General features: G+C 42.4%; 2 protein-coding genes across 3 annotated transcripts in view; one reads left to right on the forward strand and one right to left on the reverse strand.

Annotated features, from left to right (window-relative positions):
* The window catches only part of Antxr1 (ANTXR cell adhesion molecule 1), a 226325-nt gene extending 224754 nt beyond the window's left edge, over positions 1-1571 (reverse strand). Inside the window, exon 1 of the mRNA XM_005322100.5 lies at positions 1032-1571. Coding sequence (XP_005322157.1) covers positions 1032-1183 — 152 coding nt within the window. The 5' untranslated portion in view covers positions 1184-1571. The remainder of the gene's footprint in view (positions 1-1031) is intronic.
* Positions 1-17358, forward strand: part of Gkn2 (gastrokine 2) — a 72708-nt gene that overhangs the window by 15803 nt on the left and 39547 nt on the right. The window contains exon 1 of one of the 2 annotated variants that reach the window (XM_021724363.3): positions 14086-14341. The exons of the other annotated variant lie outside the window; for it this stretch is intronic. The gene's annotated coding sequence lies outside the window, so the exon portion shown is untranslated. Of the gene's footprint in view, positions 1-14085; positions 14342-17358 lie in introns of those variants that run through there. 2 annotated transcript variants of the gene reach the window in all.

The raw sequence follows: 17358 nt of genomic DNA on the forward strand, positions 1-17358 counted from the left end.
AAATACTTTCCAGTCTGTGAAATTCATCTCCCTACCGCTGTAACTGCAAGGCGCTTCACTGGTTTTAGTGAGCAGGGATCTTCCCTGAGGGGCTTTTTTTTTTTTTTTTTTTTTTTTTTTTTTTAATTGTTGAAGGTGGTTTTTAACAGATAGCAGGGAGCTCCTCTGAGTGCAGCTTGGCAAGCCTATGGGGGAATCTGGGAAGTGTTGAACTGGTCAGAGTTCAGCTCTCCCTTGATCAAAGTCCTGAAGTCTAAACACTCTCCACCTTTAACAAGGAAACCAGGGCTCCAGCACCTCCCTGGTAGCCCACCAGTCAAAATGATCAAGAGCCTGATTTCTCCTCCACCGAGGTTCTCAAGGCAAAGGAGAGAGAGAATTTACCAGGCAGAGGGGAAATGTGGCTGATATCTTAATGGGTATGAGCCAAGGTTGCAGCTAAACATCCTGCAACGTACAGGACAGTCTCCACAACAAAGAATGACCAAGCTAAAACCTCAATAGTGCTATGGTTGAGAAACCCTGTCTTGCATTTTCATTAAGTGCCCAGGCTGAACATACATTATATTATGGGGGACAAGGATAATGCATTTTTGTAGGACACGGTTTTTTAAAAAGAGACCATTGACTTTGAAATGCCGACGTCTCTTTAAAGTGTCTGCAACTTCTGCCTCTGGCAAGCAAGACTTTCTCAGGAAAATGAGAAGGAGCCTCAGAAACGCAGTGAGTCAATAGCATCCTCCAAGTTGCAGGCACGCTCCTAGCTCCTCGGTCACAAAGAGCAAGACAGAAAAGAAGTTTGTGCCCCCAAACCAGCAACGTCGCCTCTCCAGCGGGCTGGGGCGGCACAGGAGAGGGATGGGAGGAGCGCTCCCCAACAAAGGCGCAGGACTCGCCGCCACCACCTCCCGCGGTCCCTCTTGGTCCCTTGAGATGCACGCCTGTCCCAAAGCGACCCTGCCAACCCACCCTGACCGGGAAGAAAGCATCATCACCAGCTTAGCCTAGAGTGAAAGGCTCATGGCACTTACTTGTCCAAAATGAAGTACAGGTCAAATCCCCCGTAGCAGGCTGGACCCCCATCCTCCCTGCGTCCCCCTTGCCCAGCGCAGATGAGCACAAGAGTGGCCAAAGAGAGCCACTTGAAGCCAATGACGAGGGCTTTCTGCTCCACGGTGGCCATGACCCTCAGCCCAGGGAGAGAGAGTGGGGTCTTCTTCTCACGCTCCGCGAGCTCGCCACGACCCTCAGGGACACGCCATCCGAGGGTCCCTCCTTTTGGGCTCTTTATTCCCCCTCGCTCCCTAGAAACTCCCCGGAAGCAATTGTCTGGAGGAGTTCAAGGTTTTCCTTCTGGTTTCCGCTTCGATTCTGTTTCTAGGTTTCAGGTTTCAAGAATCTCAATACTGTACTCCGCTTTTTCAAAAAAAGAGACTGCTCCGGGGTTCGGACGGTGGGACCGCTCCCCAGGCTGCGCGGAGGTTTTGCAATTGAAGCAGTTCCGTCCTGACGGTTCTTTGTCCCAGATTTTAAGTATTATGGGGTGGGTTTTCAAATTATTCTTGGTTGGGGCAGTGCTCTGCCTTTTCTCCCTCCCCCTTACCCCCCTTTCTTATTTTTTTTGGAGGAACAAAGTCCAAAGAGTGCCACCTTGTGGCCAGAGATGGCGAAAGCACGCACCGGGGTCCGTGGGAGTGTGGCTCAGAAGGGAGCTGGGGAGACTTAGAGATGCGGGGTACAAACCTTATGTTCCTTATCATTTTCAGGTAAAGGGTATATGTTTTCTTATTCCTTCCTTTTCCTTGTGCACCTTCCTTCTTTCCCCCCGCCCCCCAACCACTTCTCCCTTCTCTCTAGTCTTCTTATACTTTCTGTTCCTTCTCTCTGTCTGCGGATACGGGCAGTGTAAACATTTGATGAGAACTCATTTCCTCCAAGCATTGTGGCTCCGACTCCAGGCTTGGAAACACAGACCATTGTGCAAATCAAGCAGAGAAAAACAAGTCTTTGTGATCTGAATTATCAAGTGACCTTATATACTCTTAGCCCAGATCATGAAAGAGATTGTTGGGACTCTTTTGAAAGCAGCACGCCTAATGTCCAAAGTTTCCTACTCCCTCTGCTCCCGGCTTGGAACAGCTGAACCCTCTACATTGTCTCCGTCTCCATATTTTAGGGGTTCTTTGACAACAGTTCATCCTTTCAGCCCATGAACTTTGACTTTCTTCTCCCATCTTTGATGTAGGACAGAAGAAGTAAACAGCTTACAGAAGTGTAGGCAGTTCTAACATTTGGGACTGGAAAAAAAAAATCCTGTGCTCTCCTTTCTAAACTGCAGAATCTTTCTTTAGAGTGGTCTCTGAGCCCCAGTTCCAGGTAGGATCCTAGATCTACCTTCCCCTGCCTTCCACTCTGGGAGTCCTCAATGCACATGCATGTTTCCTTGTTTAGAATTCTTCCCCCAGACTGACACACATATTCCTTTCTACTTGTGATCCCTCAAGACACACACCAGTGAACCATCCAAGGTGGTTCTCATGTGTATATCACGAAATCCTAGTGTCTTGAAATGCTCCATGCAGCATTAATTGCATTTTTAAGTAAGTCTTAGAGGCTCATAATGCATTGCACTAGCCTGCCTCCAAAATGATCCCTAGTGTCCCTCACCTCCTGGTATTCACATTCCTTCCACATGGACATGACTGACTCATAAGTAATTAATAAGATATTGCAGAACTCATGGAGTGTGACTTTTGGGACTAGGCCATGGAGACTGTGTGTTTTCCCCTTTGTTCTATGGGTCACACTGGGGGAACCCACTGTCATATTATGAGTACACCCAAGCAGCCCTCTGGAGGAATCCAGACAGCAGGAAACTTGAGCTTCCCTGCTGACAGCCAACATCAACTGCCAGCCATGAGAGTATCCCATCTTAGAAGTGGATCTCCCAGCCCTGTCAAGCTTTCCGGTGATTCCAGCCTCACCAGAGACCACCCCCCATCCTCAAAGCAGAACCACTCAGCTAGCCCTTCCTGATTCCTGACCCATACAAATGAGGAGATAGGTTTATCCGTGTTTTAAGCCTCTAACTTTGGGATGATTTGTTATGCAAGAATACATAACTAATAAATGCCTATTTAAAGCCTGGAGATTTCTCTGGGGAAAAGATTTTTTTTTAATTGTTTCCCAGATTTCCTTGACCATGAAACTATTCTTTTCAGATGATATTCATTGACACTCATATTTTGAAAATTACTGCTTTCTGGAAAAAAAATAACTGTGGGGATTAAAAATTATCTGTCCAAGTCTTCTTTTTCTATACTTTTCTCATTTTCAAAAGATGGTAAACCCTTCTTGTTCCTGCTACAGACCTGTGATGAGAAAGGAGGGAAAATCTATAGAAATTAGCTGGGTACATGAAGGCTGGGAAACCAGGAACGTAAAGAAATATGAGATAGGACACTATGGTGGGGAGATTGACTGGAATGGGCTTGGGGGGGAGGTGGGCAGAAAGAATCAGGGAGGCATTAGGAAAGTCTTATCTCATCCTCATGCCCTCAGGGCCCTCTTAGATTGTTTAAGAGTTTGAGTGACAGGGGAATATCTTGAGCATTTCATTGGGAAAATAATTTACAAAGTTAGCCAGAAGAGGGGAAGCATGAGGTATCCTAATAGAGGTCTTCAAACTAGAGACATCCACATCAAAGACAGGGGAAGGGTATATTCCATGTGAATAAATGTATAGGAGGGGGAGAGGGTGAAATAGTCTCCCTTAGGACAAGTATGGTGCTTAAGAGGGGAGGGAAGTAGTTGCAATGTTTAAGATATTTGAGTGTACCAGCTACCTCTGCTTTTCTTCAAAGATTTTAGAAAGATATCTATTGATACAAGTTGATCATCTCCAGATCCTAAAATGGATCTACCCTTCTCTTTGTCTATCTCAGAGAAATCCATTCCAAGCTGCCTCACTCACTGGAGGAGATGTCTCCCAAACATTCTCATGAAGTGAACTTGACATTGAATTACAGATATATGGTTTTTCAGGGGAAGAAATAGACAAAAGATGTCCATAGTTTTCAACAATGGTAAATGAAGTCCCTTGAATGATCTTAGCATGGTAGCTCATTGGGGAAGGTGACAGTATCCAGTGCTCTGAATTGGCATCAGCTTGTGCCTTTGGTTGTTGGGATTTGGCAACCTCCGACTTAGTGCACCTAGGGAGATGGGAGTGGTAAATCAGTCCCTGGAGGCTAGAGCAGGACTTGGGAAGAGTCTCTCAGTAGAGAATTTCCCAGATTAATTTCAGAGTTCAGAGACATTTGAATATCCAGAGTCCCCTGCCTAAATGTTACCATCCTTTTGAAGTAATGTTCAATGTTCTGATCTGATTGGAAATATCCTGACTCTACTCCCTTTCAAGGACCCCAATGCTCTGGAAGAAATGGATAGGCCTTCCCAAGGCCTATGGAGATAGATATTGGAGGCTTGGAAGCAACTCCCCTGCCTCTTAAATTTAAATGAGTGGCAGAACAATGTACACGGTGATGTCAAGGCTATGGATAGATATTTCTGGAGTTGAATAAATGCAGGAGAAAATTAATCATGCATGTGGAAGCCAAGGCAGGGAAGAAGTAGTAATAGTGCTCATGCTGTGGGAGTCAGGAGAATAAGCCCTAAAAAAAAAAAAAAAAAACCATTGATTTGACATGAATGTCACTGTACCACCCAGGAGCTTTCCAATGAAGGTGAGGGATGTTAGACTGCACTGAGTTAATAGCAAGGGGAAACCTCTCTTTCAAGAGATTACTTGTGAATGTTCCGATGTTTTATTTGCCACAGGAATAATCTCAAGATATTTAAGCATGCCAGAAATGTCAAGTTCCTTTGGCGAGTTTGTCTTGCTAGACTCACCATAGCAAGGCTTTCGTCCTGAACTACAATCACTGCTGTATCTGAATTTACAGTAATTGTTAAATATTATTAAATTATTAAATAGGTTCTTTACTTGCATACTCTCAAACTCCCTAACAGTTGTGACCTAGCCCCTTTTGTTAAGATGTCCAGCATGAAGCTTGCCATCCTAATAACTTTGCCATCTAACCTTTCAAGAATCCCACTGGACATATTTAAGTGCTCTTTGTCTCTGAGTTCTTGATGAAGATTCTGGAAAAAGTTCCAGATAACACAAACTATCCAAGGAAAATTTGTGAAAAAAATTTTCTTAGAAATACTTGCCACAATAGGGACAAATCTGATACTTTCCAGTAAATTTTGTGTCAATCAAATATATCCACTCTTGGAGGTCTCACTGGACTACTATCTGCAAAAAATAAAGAGGGTATTTCCAAAAGCAGTTTATTAACTGGGACAGCAAAGTTTCTGAAGAATTCAAATCAACCAAGTAATAGGTTTTACCAATAGAAAAAACAAAGGCACTAGTAATAAAGTTAAGCCCAGATGCAGAACCACAGTCTAGGGCAAGATGCCCTGATGGTATCCCAAAGGCCAAGCCATCCACAATTTCAGCCCAGTAACAGTCAAAGCCTTGTTGAGCAAAGCATCCCATTAATCCCTCAACCAAAGCTTAGGCAATTCTAGTTTAAGAATAAATTCAGCCCAACATATCTTTTGATTTAATTCAGGGCAAACCAAACCCTAGCCCAAAGCTCTGTTAATAATGACCTCAATGCAGAGATGAAACACATTCAAGTGGGCCCCAACCCAACTTGACTAATTCAGAATCTTTCATAAAATGAGCTCAATTCACATATCAGTCAATATCAGCCCAGATATTTATTTAATTCAGTTCACAATAACTCAGCTAAGGCCACACACCACTCCAGGGGATCCTAAGCCAGAGCCAAGCCTTCTGAAGAGCACATTCCTTCAAGGACCTAGTCAAGAGAATAATCTATAATTTAAAACAGCATATCCTAAATCCTCTATCCCAGATCCTTGAAAGGATGCAAAGTCTTGTGAGCAAACTGTTCATTTTATCTAGCGAAGAGACCAGGTCAATCCTGGTCTCAAAATTCAGATGAAGGTTGAAATGGACCGGTACAATCCAGGGTTCTGACAAGCCCAGAGACTGCAAATGCCTAATGGAAGATTGTGATTTTGTGTGTGTGTGTGTGTGTGTGTGTGTGTGTGTGTATGTGTGTGTGTGAGGGATTGAACCCAGGAATGCGTAACCACTGAACACACATCCCCAGTGTCCCCCTCCATTTAAATTTTATTTATTTATCTGTTTTGAGGCAGGGTCTTGGTAAGTTGCTTAGGGCCTTGCTAATTTACTGAGGCTGGCTTTGAACTTGCAGTCCTCCTGCCTTAGCCTCCCAAATCGATGGGATTACAGGCGCGTACCACCATGCCCAGGTCTGGAAGATTGTATTTGACAAGTCAAAGCCAGCACAAAGCTGAGCACAAGACTAAGTCAACCCAATCCTACCAGTGCTATTCAAAGACCCCAAATCAACTCACAACTGAAGAAATCAGGAGAAATATATCTAGACCTCTCTAGCCCATAACCTCCTTGACCTTTTGCTAATGGCCACCATCCAAGTCATCCGCTGGAGGGACTGGAGGTTGTGAGTATGTGAACACACGAGTGTGGACAGGGATGTGTGGAAGGAGTGCTGTGAAGGTGGACAAGGAGCCTCACTAACTGTGGAATAACCAGTGGATATTTTTAAAGGTACAAATGTCTGGAGACTATGAGAAATGGGTTTGGGGGTAAGGGACACAGTGGCCAATTTAGTTTCCTTCCTTGCCTATGACCCTTTTCCTCCCTAATGAGATCTATCAAAATACACAGGATTAATGATAATTCCCCCAAATTGAGCACTTGGCAGGACAACACACTAATGAATAACCTCACATCAGGCTATTTGGGGCAAAGCTCAACTCTGTCAGTACTAAGTTGTTGAGTTTGAAAGTTACTTGACTTGTTCATACCACAACTTTCTATCAGCAGATGAAGATTATAATATTACCTACCTCATTGTTTTGTTGGGCAGTTCCAATGAGTTAATATGTCATGTAGTATAGCCCTCAGGCTGCACACAATCATTGCTGTTGGGAGGTTCTGAGAAATTGCACTTGAACTTCTTGTAGAGATAAAAACATATTTATAAGACCCACTTGTAGAGCATTTGATTTTTCTGCTACCAGGGAACAAAAGCTATTGCTGCAATATGAATATTAATATTGTCAACTTTGAAAAAATGCAAAGATGAAGACTCTGGCTCATCCAGGAACTACTGGGAGTTGGTGGTTTCCTAGGATGCATTCAGAAAACAAACAGGAAACACATTTAGGGACTATCAATAATCTACTGGCAGCAAAGCTGTTTCCACCAGCCAAGAATGTTAGATAGATAAATTCTAATGAAATGTCTGAGTACATTGTAATAACTGGTGATGCTTCTTTCTGTGACTGGCTTCCATATTAGTCCTGTTCATTAACTCATTTATTTATCAGAAAGTAATATTTGGGTATCTATGATATGGGCCATCTCCATGCTTACACTGAAGATAATGAATATAACCCAGATCTTAACAGAATTTATTTGGGAGACCAAAATGTATTGGCACAAAATATGGTTAGTTTGTTTTTTAGAGGAAATGCAACATGTCCCTTTTACCCCACCATGCCAATCCTAAGAGAAGTAGATTATAGAGTCCTTAGTATGCATTGTTGGACCACAACTCTTAGGAAGACTTGTCGTAGGCGGTGAGTGAATTAAGACATGGCAAATGTCTCTTCCTGCCAGTAATAAGATACCTCTTCTGTAGGAAGATCCAACAGTGGTCATGAAGGAGCCTGTGTCAAGGGGACCAAGGTCTGGGCTACTCAGACTGTCTCCATTCTGGGCAAAAGAGATCCCCAGAATACTTGTTCTTACTCATGATCCATCAGGGATCACCAGGACACAGAAAGGCTTGGGGACAGAGCTATAGCTCAGCTCGTGACAAGATAAGCATTAATCTGATGAATTTGCCTCTGAGCGTTTGCCTTCAGGAACCACTTGGAAGCAGTCAGAGCCGGTCTGGATCTTCAGGCTAAAATTATCATGTGTCTAAACTGGGTGTAAAGAAGTAGGCTCCTCAAGGAACTGCACATATAAAAACATTTGTTCTTCTTGTGGCCAAAGCAACACTGGAGAAATCATACATCACTCCTGTGAGAGGGTCTGAAGTTCCTCCCATAGGGAATGATTCCTGAAGCTAGCGTGGAATCCTCTCAAAATAGGTGGCGCTTAAGGTCTGGGTGGTGTGGCCAGCCCAGGTTTGTTTTCCTCTCTATCTCATTTTTCATCAAGGGTGAGACTGGCCTGCTATGCAATCTTAATCAAATCATAAACCTAGGGACTTAAATTGTGACTTTAACCCTCAGAAAACAGCCGAGTCGATAAGTGAACACACACCGATGACTTTGGACCTCTCCAACAAAGGGGACTCATTATCTTAGGTTGAAATGGAGGAAACACTCAATGGAATTATTACAGCTCCCAGAGCCAATGAGAAAGAAATTCAGACCCATACTTGGAAAACATTGGTCTAGACATCAGATTTGCTCAGAGGCAGAGAGGGAAACCCTAGGTAGTATATGAGGAGGTTCTACAATTTGCTCTCTAAACAGAAAACTATAAAACAGAAGTATGGAAGGAATTCATTGCAAACTCAGAAAGTAATGAGGTAAGCCTGAGACACAATTCTTAATCATGTACTCAATTCAGGAACCGTGGGAGCGGTGAAAAGAAAAACATACAAATCTGGAAAATGGTAATACTCGATGCATATGTTGTAGACATTTTTGGAATGTTTTTCCCACATGTTGATATTTCCCCCTAAATCATGTTCTACTAGCAGAATTAAAACAACTCAATTCCTGGTCTTCATTTCTCCTGGAGTTAAATACACAAACTATAGTTCTACTATGCCTCTCCAATTGGATAATTTTCTCCCTCTCTTGAGATGTTCTTTATTCCTTTTCTTTATAATTCACAGTATATTGTTTTTTCACTCTTCATTGATGCAACCATTTCATGTTTAATTGCAAAATTATAAACCAAAAAATACATATATGAATGAAAAAAATTTTAGTTATAGATGGACACAATGCCTTTATTTTATTTATTTATTCTTATGTGATGCTGAGGATCGAAACCCAGTGCCTTGCACTGGCTAGGCAAGTGCTCTACCACTGAGCCACAACCCCAAACCCATGTATGAATTTTATTCTCAGGAACAAGGCCTGGCTGAAGAACTTTGGAAATCATGAGAGTATGAGCTGAAGGTATGTGTGTGTTTAAATACCACCTTAGGCTAAATAAACATTGATAAGAATTGTGGGTCCAGGATGGAACACACAGGAGAGCACTAATATTTTTAGAGCTTGACAGAAAGAGGAACTCAAACAGTAAATAAGCCAGGTGTGGTTACGTGCCTGTCATCGCAGGTATTTGGGAGGCTGACATGGGAGGATTACAGATTTAAGGTCAGCCTGGGCAACATAGTGAGGCCCTTATGGTGGGGAGGGAGAGAAAGGAGGAGAGGGAAGGGGAGGGGAGAGGAGAGAGAAGAGAGGAAGAGAGAGAGACTTCTAGAAGGGAACAGTTATGTGCACCAACTGGGGTAGAGAGATGGAGAAGCTGAGAACAGAAAACTATTCATCAGATTTAGCAATCAGGAGTTCTTTGGTGATCTTCATAAAAGGAGCTTGGTGGAAATGCAGGAGGAAAATTCATCCTGCCCTGGAAAGAAAAGTGTAGTTGCCATCAGGTAAAGATAGTGGATGGAACCCAACCTCTTGCTCCCACAAAACCTCACTAAAACCAAAGTAAGGGAAGTGAAAACAGCAGCAAACCCCAGAAGAACAGGAAGGGGAGGAAGAGAGAATAACATCTGCAAATCTGAAAGCCAGAAAGCCGCAGCTCTGCTGGTAGTGGCAAAAGCCACGAAGCTTCCTGGTCCACACTGTGAACTCTCCAGTGTTGAGGGAGAGAGCGCAAGGCTGAAACCAGGAAGGTGATTTGAAAACTGTTTACAGAGCAGTTAGATCCCCAGATGCCCTCTTCCTCAACAGTTGCTCTTCCCCAACCTCAGCAGCAGAGTGGAATGTTACTCCCTGAAGGACATAAAGGAGGCTTTCTGGACTGGGGTTACCAGGCACAGCTGAGGCTGCTGGTACCTTAAGTGGGATTGGAGAAATGCTGAGTGCTTTGGGCTCTACTCCCTCCTGGGATCCCAGCTGGATCTTGACCTTCCAGCTGGGATGTAGACTGAAATGTTTCTTACTGGGAATTTATCAACCCCAAACGAAAATCCTGCAAATACTAACACAGGGCTTTCTCAAAGGTGGACAGCCCAGTCGCTCTGCAGCAAAGCCTACAGAAGACAAGATCATCCTGCAAACTTAGAACTTCTGATCAGCTTTTCAGTTTCACATTCTTAAATAGTCAGATAAGCAACAATAACCACAATGAGGCAGAAAGAAGTGTTAGAAAAGATGGAGACAAAAAAACACATATCAGAGAAAAGCCCTCAGAGATTTTTGGAAGAAGAAACAGCTCATAACTTAAAATTTGTTTGGAAAAAACAAAAGAAGATATTACATCCATAAATTCAGAAGAATGTGCTAGAATAAAAGAGAAATCTAGAAAGGAAAAAAAAAAGAACTCTTAAAAATTAAAGCCCAGTAATAAAATTGAAAAAACCTAAACAGAATAGTTGGAAAATAAGCCTGAAGACTTTGGGAGAAGTAGAATAAAAAAAAGAGAGATAAATCAATGAAAAATGACCCAAGTGAAACAATGAACAAGCCCAGGATGTTCAACATCCGAATAACGGAACCACAGAAGGGAGAATGGAGAAAACCAAGGGGAGAAATCCTAACAGACATTTTCCTGGAAAGGGCCTGAGCTTCTAGATGGGAAGGATCTTCTGAGTGCTCAGAACAAGAGCTAAACAGAGACCTACCCTGAGCTCATCACGACATTTCAGAACATTTGGGTCGGAGAATGAGACTTTGTAAGATTATAAAGGGAGAAATCAGGACATGTATGGAGGATCAGGAATGAGAATGCCCTCAGACCCCTCAACAGTGACACGTAAAGCCACCTGATAATGGAACTCTCCAGGGCTGGGGGACCACTGAAGGGACCTCTGGAGGAGAATCGTTTACAACCCAGAATTATATCTACAGTCAAGCTATGAAGGCAATGTCAGGCTAGAATGAGATGTGTTCTAATGCGCGTGGTCTCAAGAAATTCGCCTGCCGTGCTTACTTTTCCAAGATGGTCCTGGAGGAGCTCCATCCAAATGAAAGAGGAAACCAAGACAGGAAGACATGATAGCCAGGAAGCAGGGAGCCCGACTGTGAGGGCTCATTCTCTGTGTTGACTTGGCTTAGCTGTCATGACCAGTTGCTTGGTCAAACACCAGCCTAGATGTTTCTCTGAAGGTGATTTTGAAATGGGATTAGTTTTTTTAATCAGTAAACTTTGAAAAAAGCAGGTTACCCTTCATAATGTGGGTGGGTATCGTCCAATCAGTTGAAGGCCTTAAGAAAAAAGAACGAGGTCCTCCAGAGAAGAAGGAATTCTGCCTCCGGATTGCCTGGGGACCCCAGACTGCAACATCAGTTGGGACTCCAGCCTGCTGGTCTGCCCTAAAATTGCACAAGTCCGTTTCTTAAAATAACTTCTCTCTTTGTCTCTCAATTGAATAAAGCACAACATAAATGATCCCCTAATAGAAGTGTATAATACATATCCTTATTGGTTTTGGTTCTCTGGAGAAATCTCCCAATACCAATTCAGGAGAAAGGAAAAGGGAATCTTAGGCTGAGAACAAAGGGCCTTCTAGGAAGATGATTAAGCAGATGGCCTGGAACTCAACCAGTCCAGGAAGGAGGGGGACGAAGGATTCCAGAAGGACCCTGACAAGGTGGAGAGGAGAAATCAATAGCTATCTTTCTAAAATAGAAAGGCAATAGATAATGTCTGAACTTGATACATCAAACTATAACAGTGCATACACATCCTTTAAAAACAACATGTAGGTGACAGAAGAATTAGCTAGAACTGTGGAAAGGAGATAAGAATTAGGAGAATGGGGAGCAGAAAATGGGAGTATTTGCTTGAAGACTTGTGAATAATTTGACTTTTCAACTAAGTGCATTTATTATTTAAAGTAAAAATTTCTCACAATTCTGTTAAGGAATCTTGCTTTGTCCTATCCAACTATTGGCACAAAGGAAGGTCAAGTCATGTTAAAAAGCAACAACCCATGTGAACTATATAATAATAGATGGAATGCTTATACAGCCTAAAAAATCGAAAAAGTTGAAATATATAGAGAGCATAATTTATAAACACTCAAAGATAACACTTAAAAATCATATACAAGATACACTAAAATGTGGCGCATATGATAATAACATACGATACCTTCTCTTTAATGTTTGTTACTCTATATTTTACACATATGTATATATTTACATACACACACAACCCAGCAGTTATAATTAGAAAGTAAAATAATGTTCAATATTAGAATGACTTTAAAAGTTTTGAGTGAGTAACAAAATGGTATACTATGTAGCCCCTGCAGAAAAAAATCTGAAGACGGTAAAACATGAGGAAGGAAGTGTTCATGGTGCATTTTCCATGAAAAAGATACTTTGGTTATAATGGCTTTATGAAAAATGCTCATGTAGATGAGCGCTGAGGAGTAAATTTTACAAGTCAAATAGTGTTTAAAGCCAAACCAAAAAATGTAAAGGGAAAGGAAGACGGTGGACACAGTTAGTGTGCGAAGAAGTTCACTGTGAAGATGCAGAGGGCAATGCTGGGGTCGAGCTGGTGGAAGAGGGTATTTTTGTATTTGCTTATTTGCATGATTCTTTTTCTATGTTGGGAAGTGTTTAAATGGGTATCTATGATGGGAAAAGAAGCCAGGAAATACAGACTGACAATGAGGGACAGAGAGAGAGAGAAAGGGTGGGGTGGGGGGGCTTGAGATCCAGGGAACAGAGAAGGGGTTAGCATTGATCTGGGAAGTGAATTGCTATATGATAGGAAATCTGCTGGGGACTCGTGAATGCTAATTTAATACTCACAACATTTAATACAACGACTGTGATCTCAATATTATGATCCTCATTCCATGAGTGAAAACCTGAGACTCAGAGAAGGCAAATAAATGCCTTTGTTAATGATCTGTGTCCCTGGATGGAGAGAGCTGGGATGAAGTCTAGGTTTATTTGCCTACACACTTCCTTCCAATTCAAGGCTGGAGGTGAAGGACAGGATGTTGACAAATCTGTGAGTGGGAAGGCAAAGAGTTGGAGAAGTTTTGAAAGATTAAGCTTAAACATGATAATCCCCCCCCCTTCTCTTTCACTAGTAGAATTCCTGGGAACTAGAATTTCTGGATTTCATTTACAAAATAGTGCTTAGCTTTGCTATTTTTTTTTTCATTCTGCTGCCAGGAAATTGGGTTTTTGAATCATAAGTTTGCAATCTATCTAAATGTTGTAAATCCTTTTCGTGACAGTTTAGCCACCGTGTTTAGGTAAGTGGATGACGAGATGTCTTCCTTTGACTATCTGATGTAAAGGTAAAAGACCTTTGAATTCAGATACAGAGTTGCTTTTTTACTTCCTGTAAAATTACTTTTACACAGCAGATGTCCAAAACAAACAAACAAGGAAGAGTTATTTGAATAAAAGAATAATTGCTTTCGTTTCCCGGCAGATTGACCGGTTCCTATGAACATCTCCCATGTTCTGAAGGGTGGGAATCAAGGGTTGCTGAACTGCTGCCAGATCCTCCGGGGCCTTTCTGAGGTTCAGACCTTGTCTAGCCACATGTCTGCCCATAGGCTTGTGTTCCTTGGAGCTTGTGAAATAGGAGAGGTCAGTGCAGAATTCTGGGGAATCAGTTCTCAAATCCCTCTTGAATGTGGCATCAGGTTACACTTGCAGTCTCAGGCAAAGATCATCTGTTAATTGAAAATCAGAGTCCTTTCGGTCTGAGTTTGAGTCATTCTGAGTCTCCTTGAAGGAGGAGAGTTGGGAAATATACATGCAGAATTCAGAGTAGCCTTCTCCTTTCAGCCCCTGGAAGAACTTGAACCTTCACTTGTCCACTTCTTCCTCAGTTGTTGCCAAATTGATCCTGAGTGCTTCTCACACGTGGGTACCTTTGCAGACCCTTGAAGCGGCTGAAAATGGAGCTGGGTTAATGCTCTAATCCTTGTCAAAGAGCTTCCATTGTCCTGGAAAGAGCAGACAGGATCAGCACCAGAAGTCAGCTCTGTGGAGTTTGGGGTGAGAGGTAAGGTTGTAGAGTTGCAGAGTCTCTGTGCACCAGGGTCCTGCATGGCCTCAGTGGCCAGTGGAGATATTGCTATTGGCCAGCTTTCTTGTTGCCTACTGCTACAAAATAAACTCCTCCCAAAGATGGGCTTAAAATAACAGTGTATATTATTTCCCAGGGTTATCAGAGTTGACTAGGGATCTCTCTTGTGCTTGCAGCAAGATTCAGATGGGCTACAGCCTTGTAAAGAATCAGCTGTGCTGGATGTCCAAGACAGCCCACTCGCATGGATGGCAGTTGACGCTGGCTGTTGGAGGGAGTTCAGCTGGACTGTAAATCTTAACATGTACACGTGACTTCCTCATGTGGCATGGACTTCTAACAGCTTGGCAACTGGGTTCCCAAAGGGAGTTATCCAAGAGGGAGCATTCCAACGGACTTGGGCAGAGGCTACAAGCCTTCTCATGCCTTACCCTCAGAAGTCTCAAAAAGTCATTTCTGCATCTCTCCTCTGGTCAAAGGAAGTCACTAAGTCCAGTGGAGATTCAAAGGGAGAGCAAATTAGACTCTACTTTTTTCAAGGAAGCATGCCTGTAGGGAGAGGGAAGGAATTGATGGAGGCCATATTTGGTTGGTTACACCAGCCTAGACAGACTTTCGCCAGAGCATGACAGTGATAGCCCTGGATTGTATATAATGGAAGGAAATGAGTAGTTATTAAATGCATTTTCTACATCAACACCTATGCATACATTATTACATTTAATCTTCTCAACAACCACATGAAATATTGGGGCAGACTGAATTTTCAGCTCCAATCTTTCACTGCTCCCTGGATCCATGTCTTTGTCATGGCTCATTCACTGTCTCTCACACGAGAAAAGCACAAAACGGCTACATCTCTGTACCTTGACCTCTACCTTGACTCTATGACCTACTTTGGTCCATGGGGTAATAGTAGATGTGTTGAAAATAGATTTCAAATGTGCTTCTACATATGAACACACTCTCTGGCACTTTTGTAATGCCATGAGAAGGATTCCTCTCTGGCATGGGATGCCTTTTCTACTTGGAATAATCCAGAATGAGGCACATGGAACAGACTGGAGCCAGTTGGACCCCAGCTTGAAGAAGAGGTGTTCAGCTAATCAAGCCTCAATCAGGCGGTTCCCAGCTAGCTGACCACAGATAGGTAGAAAATGCTTCTTATTTGAATGCTGGTGAAGTTTCATGGTTGTTTGTAACAGTTGACTGTTAGCTCTGTTCCCCCCATCCCACCAAGGTCCTGAGAAGTTAATTAATTTGGCTAGAGACCAGTTTTTGAATTGAACTCTGATTAACCTATCACCACACTGTCTGCTGCACAGGAGATGCGTTAAGGCAGGTATGGCCTTGTTCTGATGGACCTTGTAGGGTGGGATGGGGGTGCTGGAAGGCATTGGTTTTGAAAGACTTAAGTAGAAATGCCTCTTGTCTGAATTTCTTCCTTGGAGTTTCCTCAGATTTGATCTTGTCGTGTGTGTGTGTGTGTGTGTGTGTGTGTGTGTGTGTGTGTGTGTGTGCTGAGGTTGCTATGCTGTTTCAGATTCCTGAGCAACTTCCACTGAAGAGATGAAAAACGGAGGAGGGAGGGTCCATCTGTTTTTCTCAGGCATAAAAGAGAGCATTGTTGATTTGACTGCCTTCTGTGGCTAGAGAACTTAAAAGACCCTGGGTGGACATTGCTCTTATTGAGATCAACTCTCTGTGTGTGTGTGAATACACACACACAAATGCATGTGTGTGTTTGGGTTATATGAATGCATGTGCCCTAAAGCGCTGATGTTTGATGTTCTTCACAATGAACAGAAAAGTTAGCCTTCATCTAAGACTTAGTTTTTAATACTGGTGCAGATAAAAGCTCTCTTTTTTATAACCCATTCTTGTTCCCCATTTGAATGAAGGTGTCAGAGTAGAATGCTGGACTCACAGAGCCAAATGAGGCTCAGCCCGTGGTCCTTCAGCATTTACGAATAGCTATGTGGTTCTGCATGAATCCCTTTGCCTGGCTAAGGTTCAGTTTCCATATGGCACCATGATGTCTGCCCCAGCTACCTCACACCCTGAGGGACAGTGAGAGCTTGATGAAGGACACGCCTTCATACAATAGGTGCTGGGTGAGCAAATTCACATATTTCTGGAATGTAATTGTTAACAGGTATCAAAAAACCTAGAAAGATGGTTTCTTACTCATTTTTGCCATTGGAGTCAAGTTAGTAATATTCTCATGAAATGAATATGGTTCTTGTTTTCCTATACACTTGAATAGTTTGTATAAGAGAAGGAAAATCTGTATCATCAGACCAATGTATATTAGATTTTCTGTAAAAAACCATATTAGCTTGGAATTTTTAAAAATTGATTTTTTTATTCTAATTTGTTATATATGACAGCAGAATGCATTTCAATTCATAGTACACATATAGAGCACAATTTTTCATATCTGGTTGTACACAAAGTAGAGTCACACCATTCGTGTCTTCATACATGTGGTTAGGGTAATGATGTCCATCTTATTCCACTGTCTTTTCTAACCCCTGCCCCCCCTTCCCTTCCTTCCCCTTTACTGTATCTAAGTTCCTCCGTTCCTACCATGCTATCCCCCACATCCGCATTATGGATCAACATCCTCATATCAGAGAAAACATTCAGAATTTGCTTTTGGGATTGGCTTACTTCACTTAGCATAATATTCTCCAACTTCATCAATTTACCTGCAAATGCCATGAGTTTATTCTCTTTTAATGCTGAATAAATATTCCATTATGTGTGTTTATCCACAATTTCTTTATCCATTCATCTAATGAAGAACAACTAGGTTGGTTCCACAATTTAGCTATTGTTGAACTGTGCTTCTACAAACATTAATGTGGCTGTATTACTATAGTATCTTGTTTTAAAGCCCTTTGGGCATAAACCGAGGAGTGGGTAGCTGGGTCAAATGGTGGTTCCATTCCAAGGTTTTCAAGAAATCTCCATACTGCTTTCACTATTGG

Source organism: Ictidomys tridecemlineatus, chromosome 12 (assembly GCF_052094955.1).
Source record: "Ictidomys tridecemlineatus isolate mIctTri1 chromosome 12, mIctTri1.hap1, whole genome shotgun sequence".
Taxonomy (NCBI): domain Eukaryota; kingdom Metazoa; phylum Chordata; class Mammalia; order Rodentia; family Sciuridae; genus Ictidomys; species Ictidomys tridecemlineatus.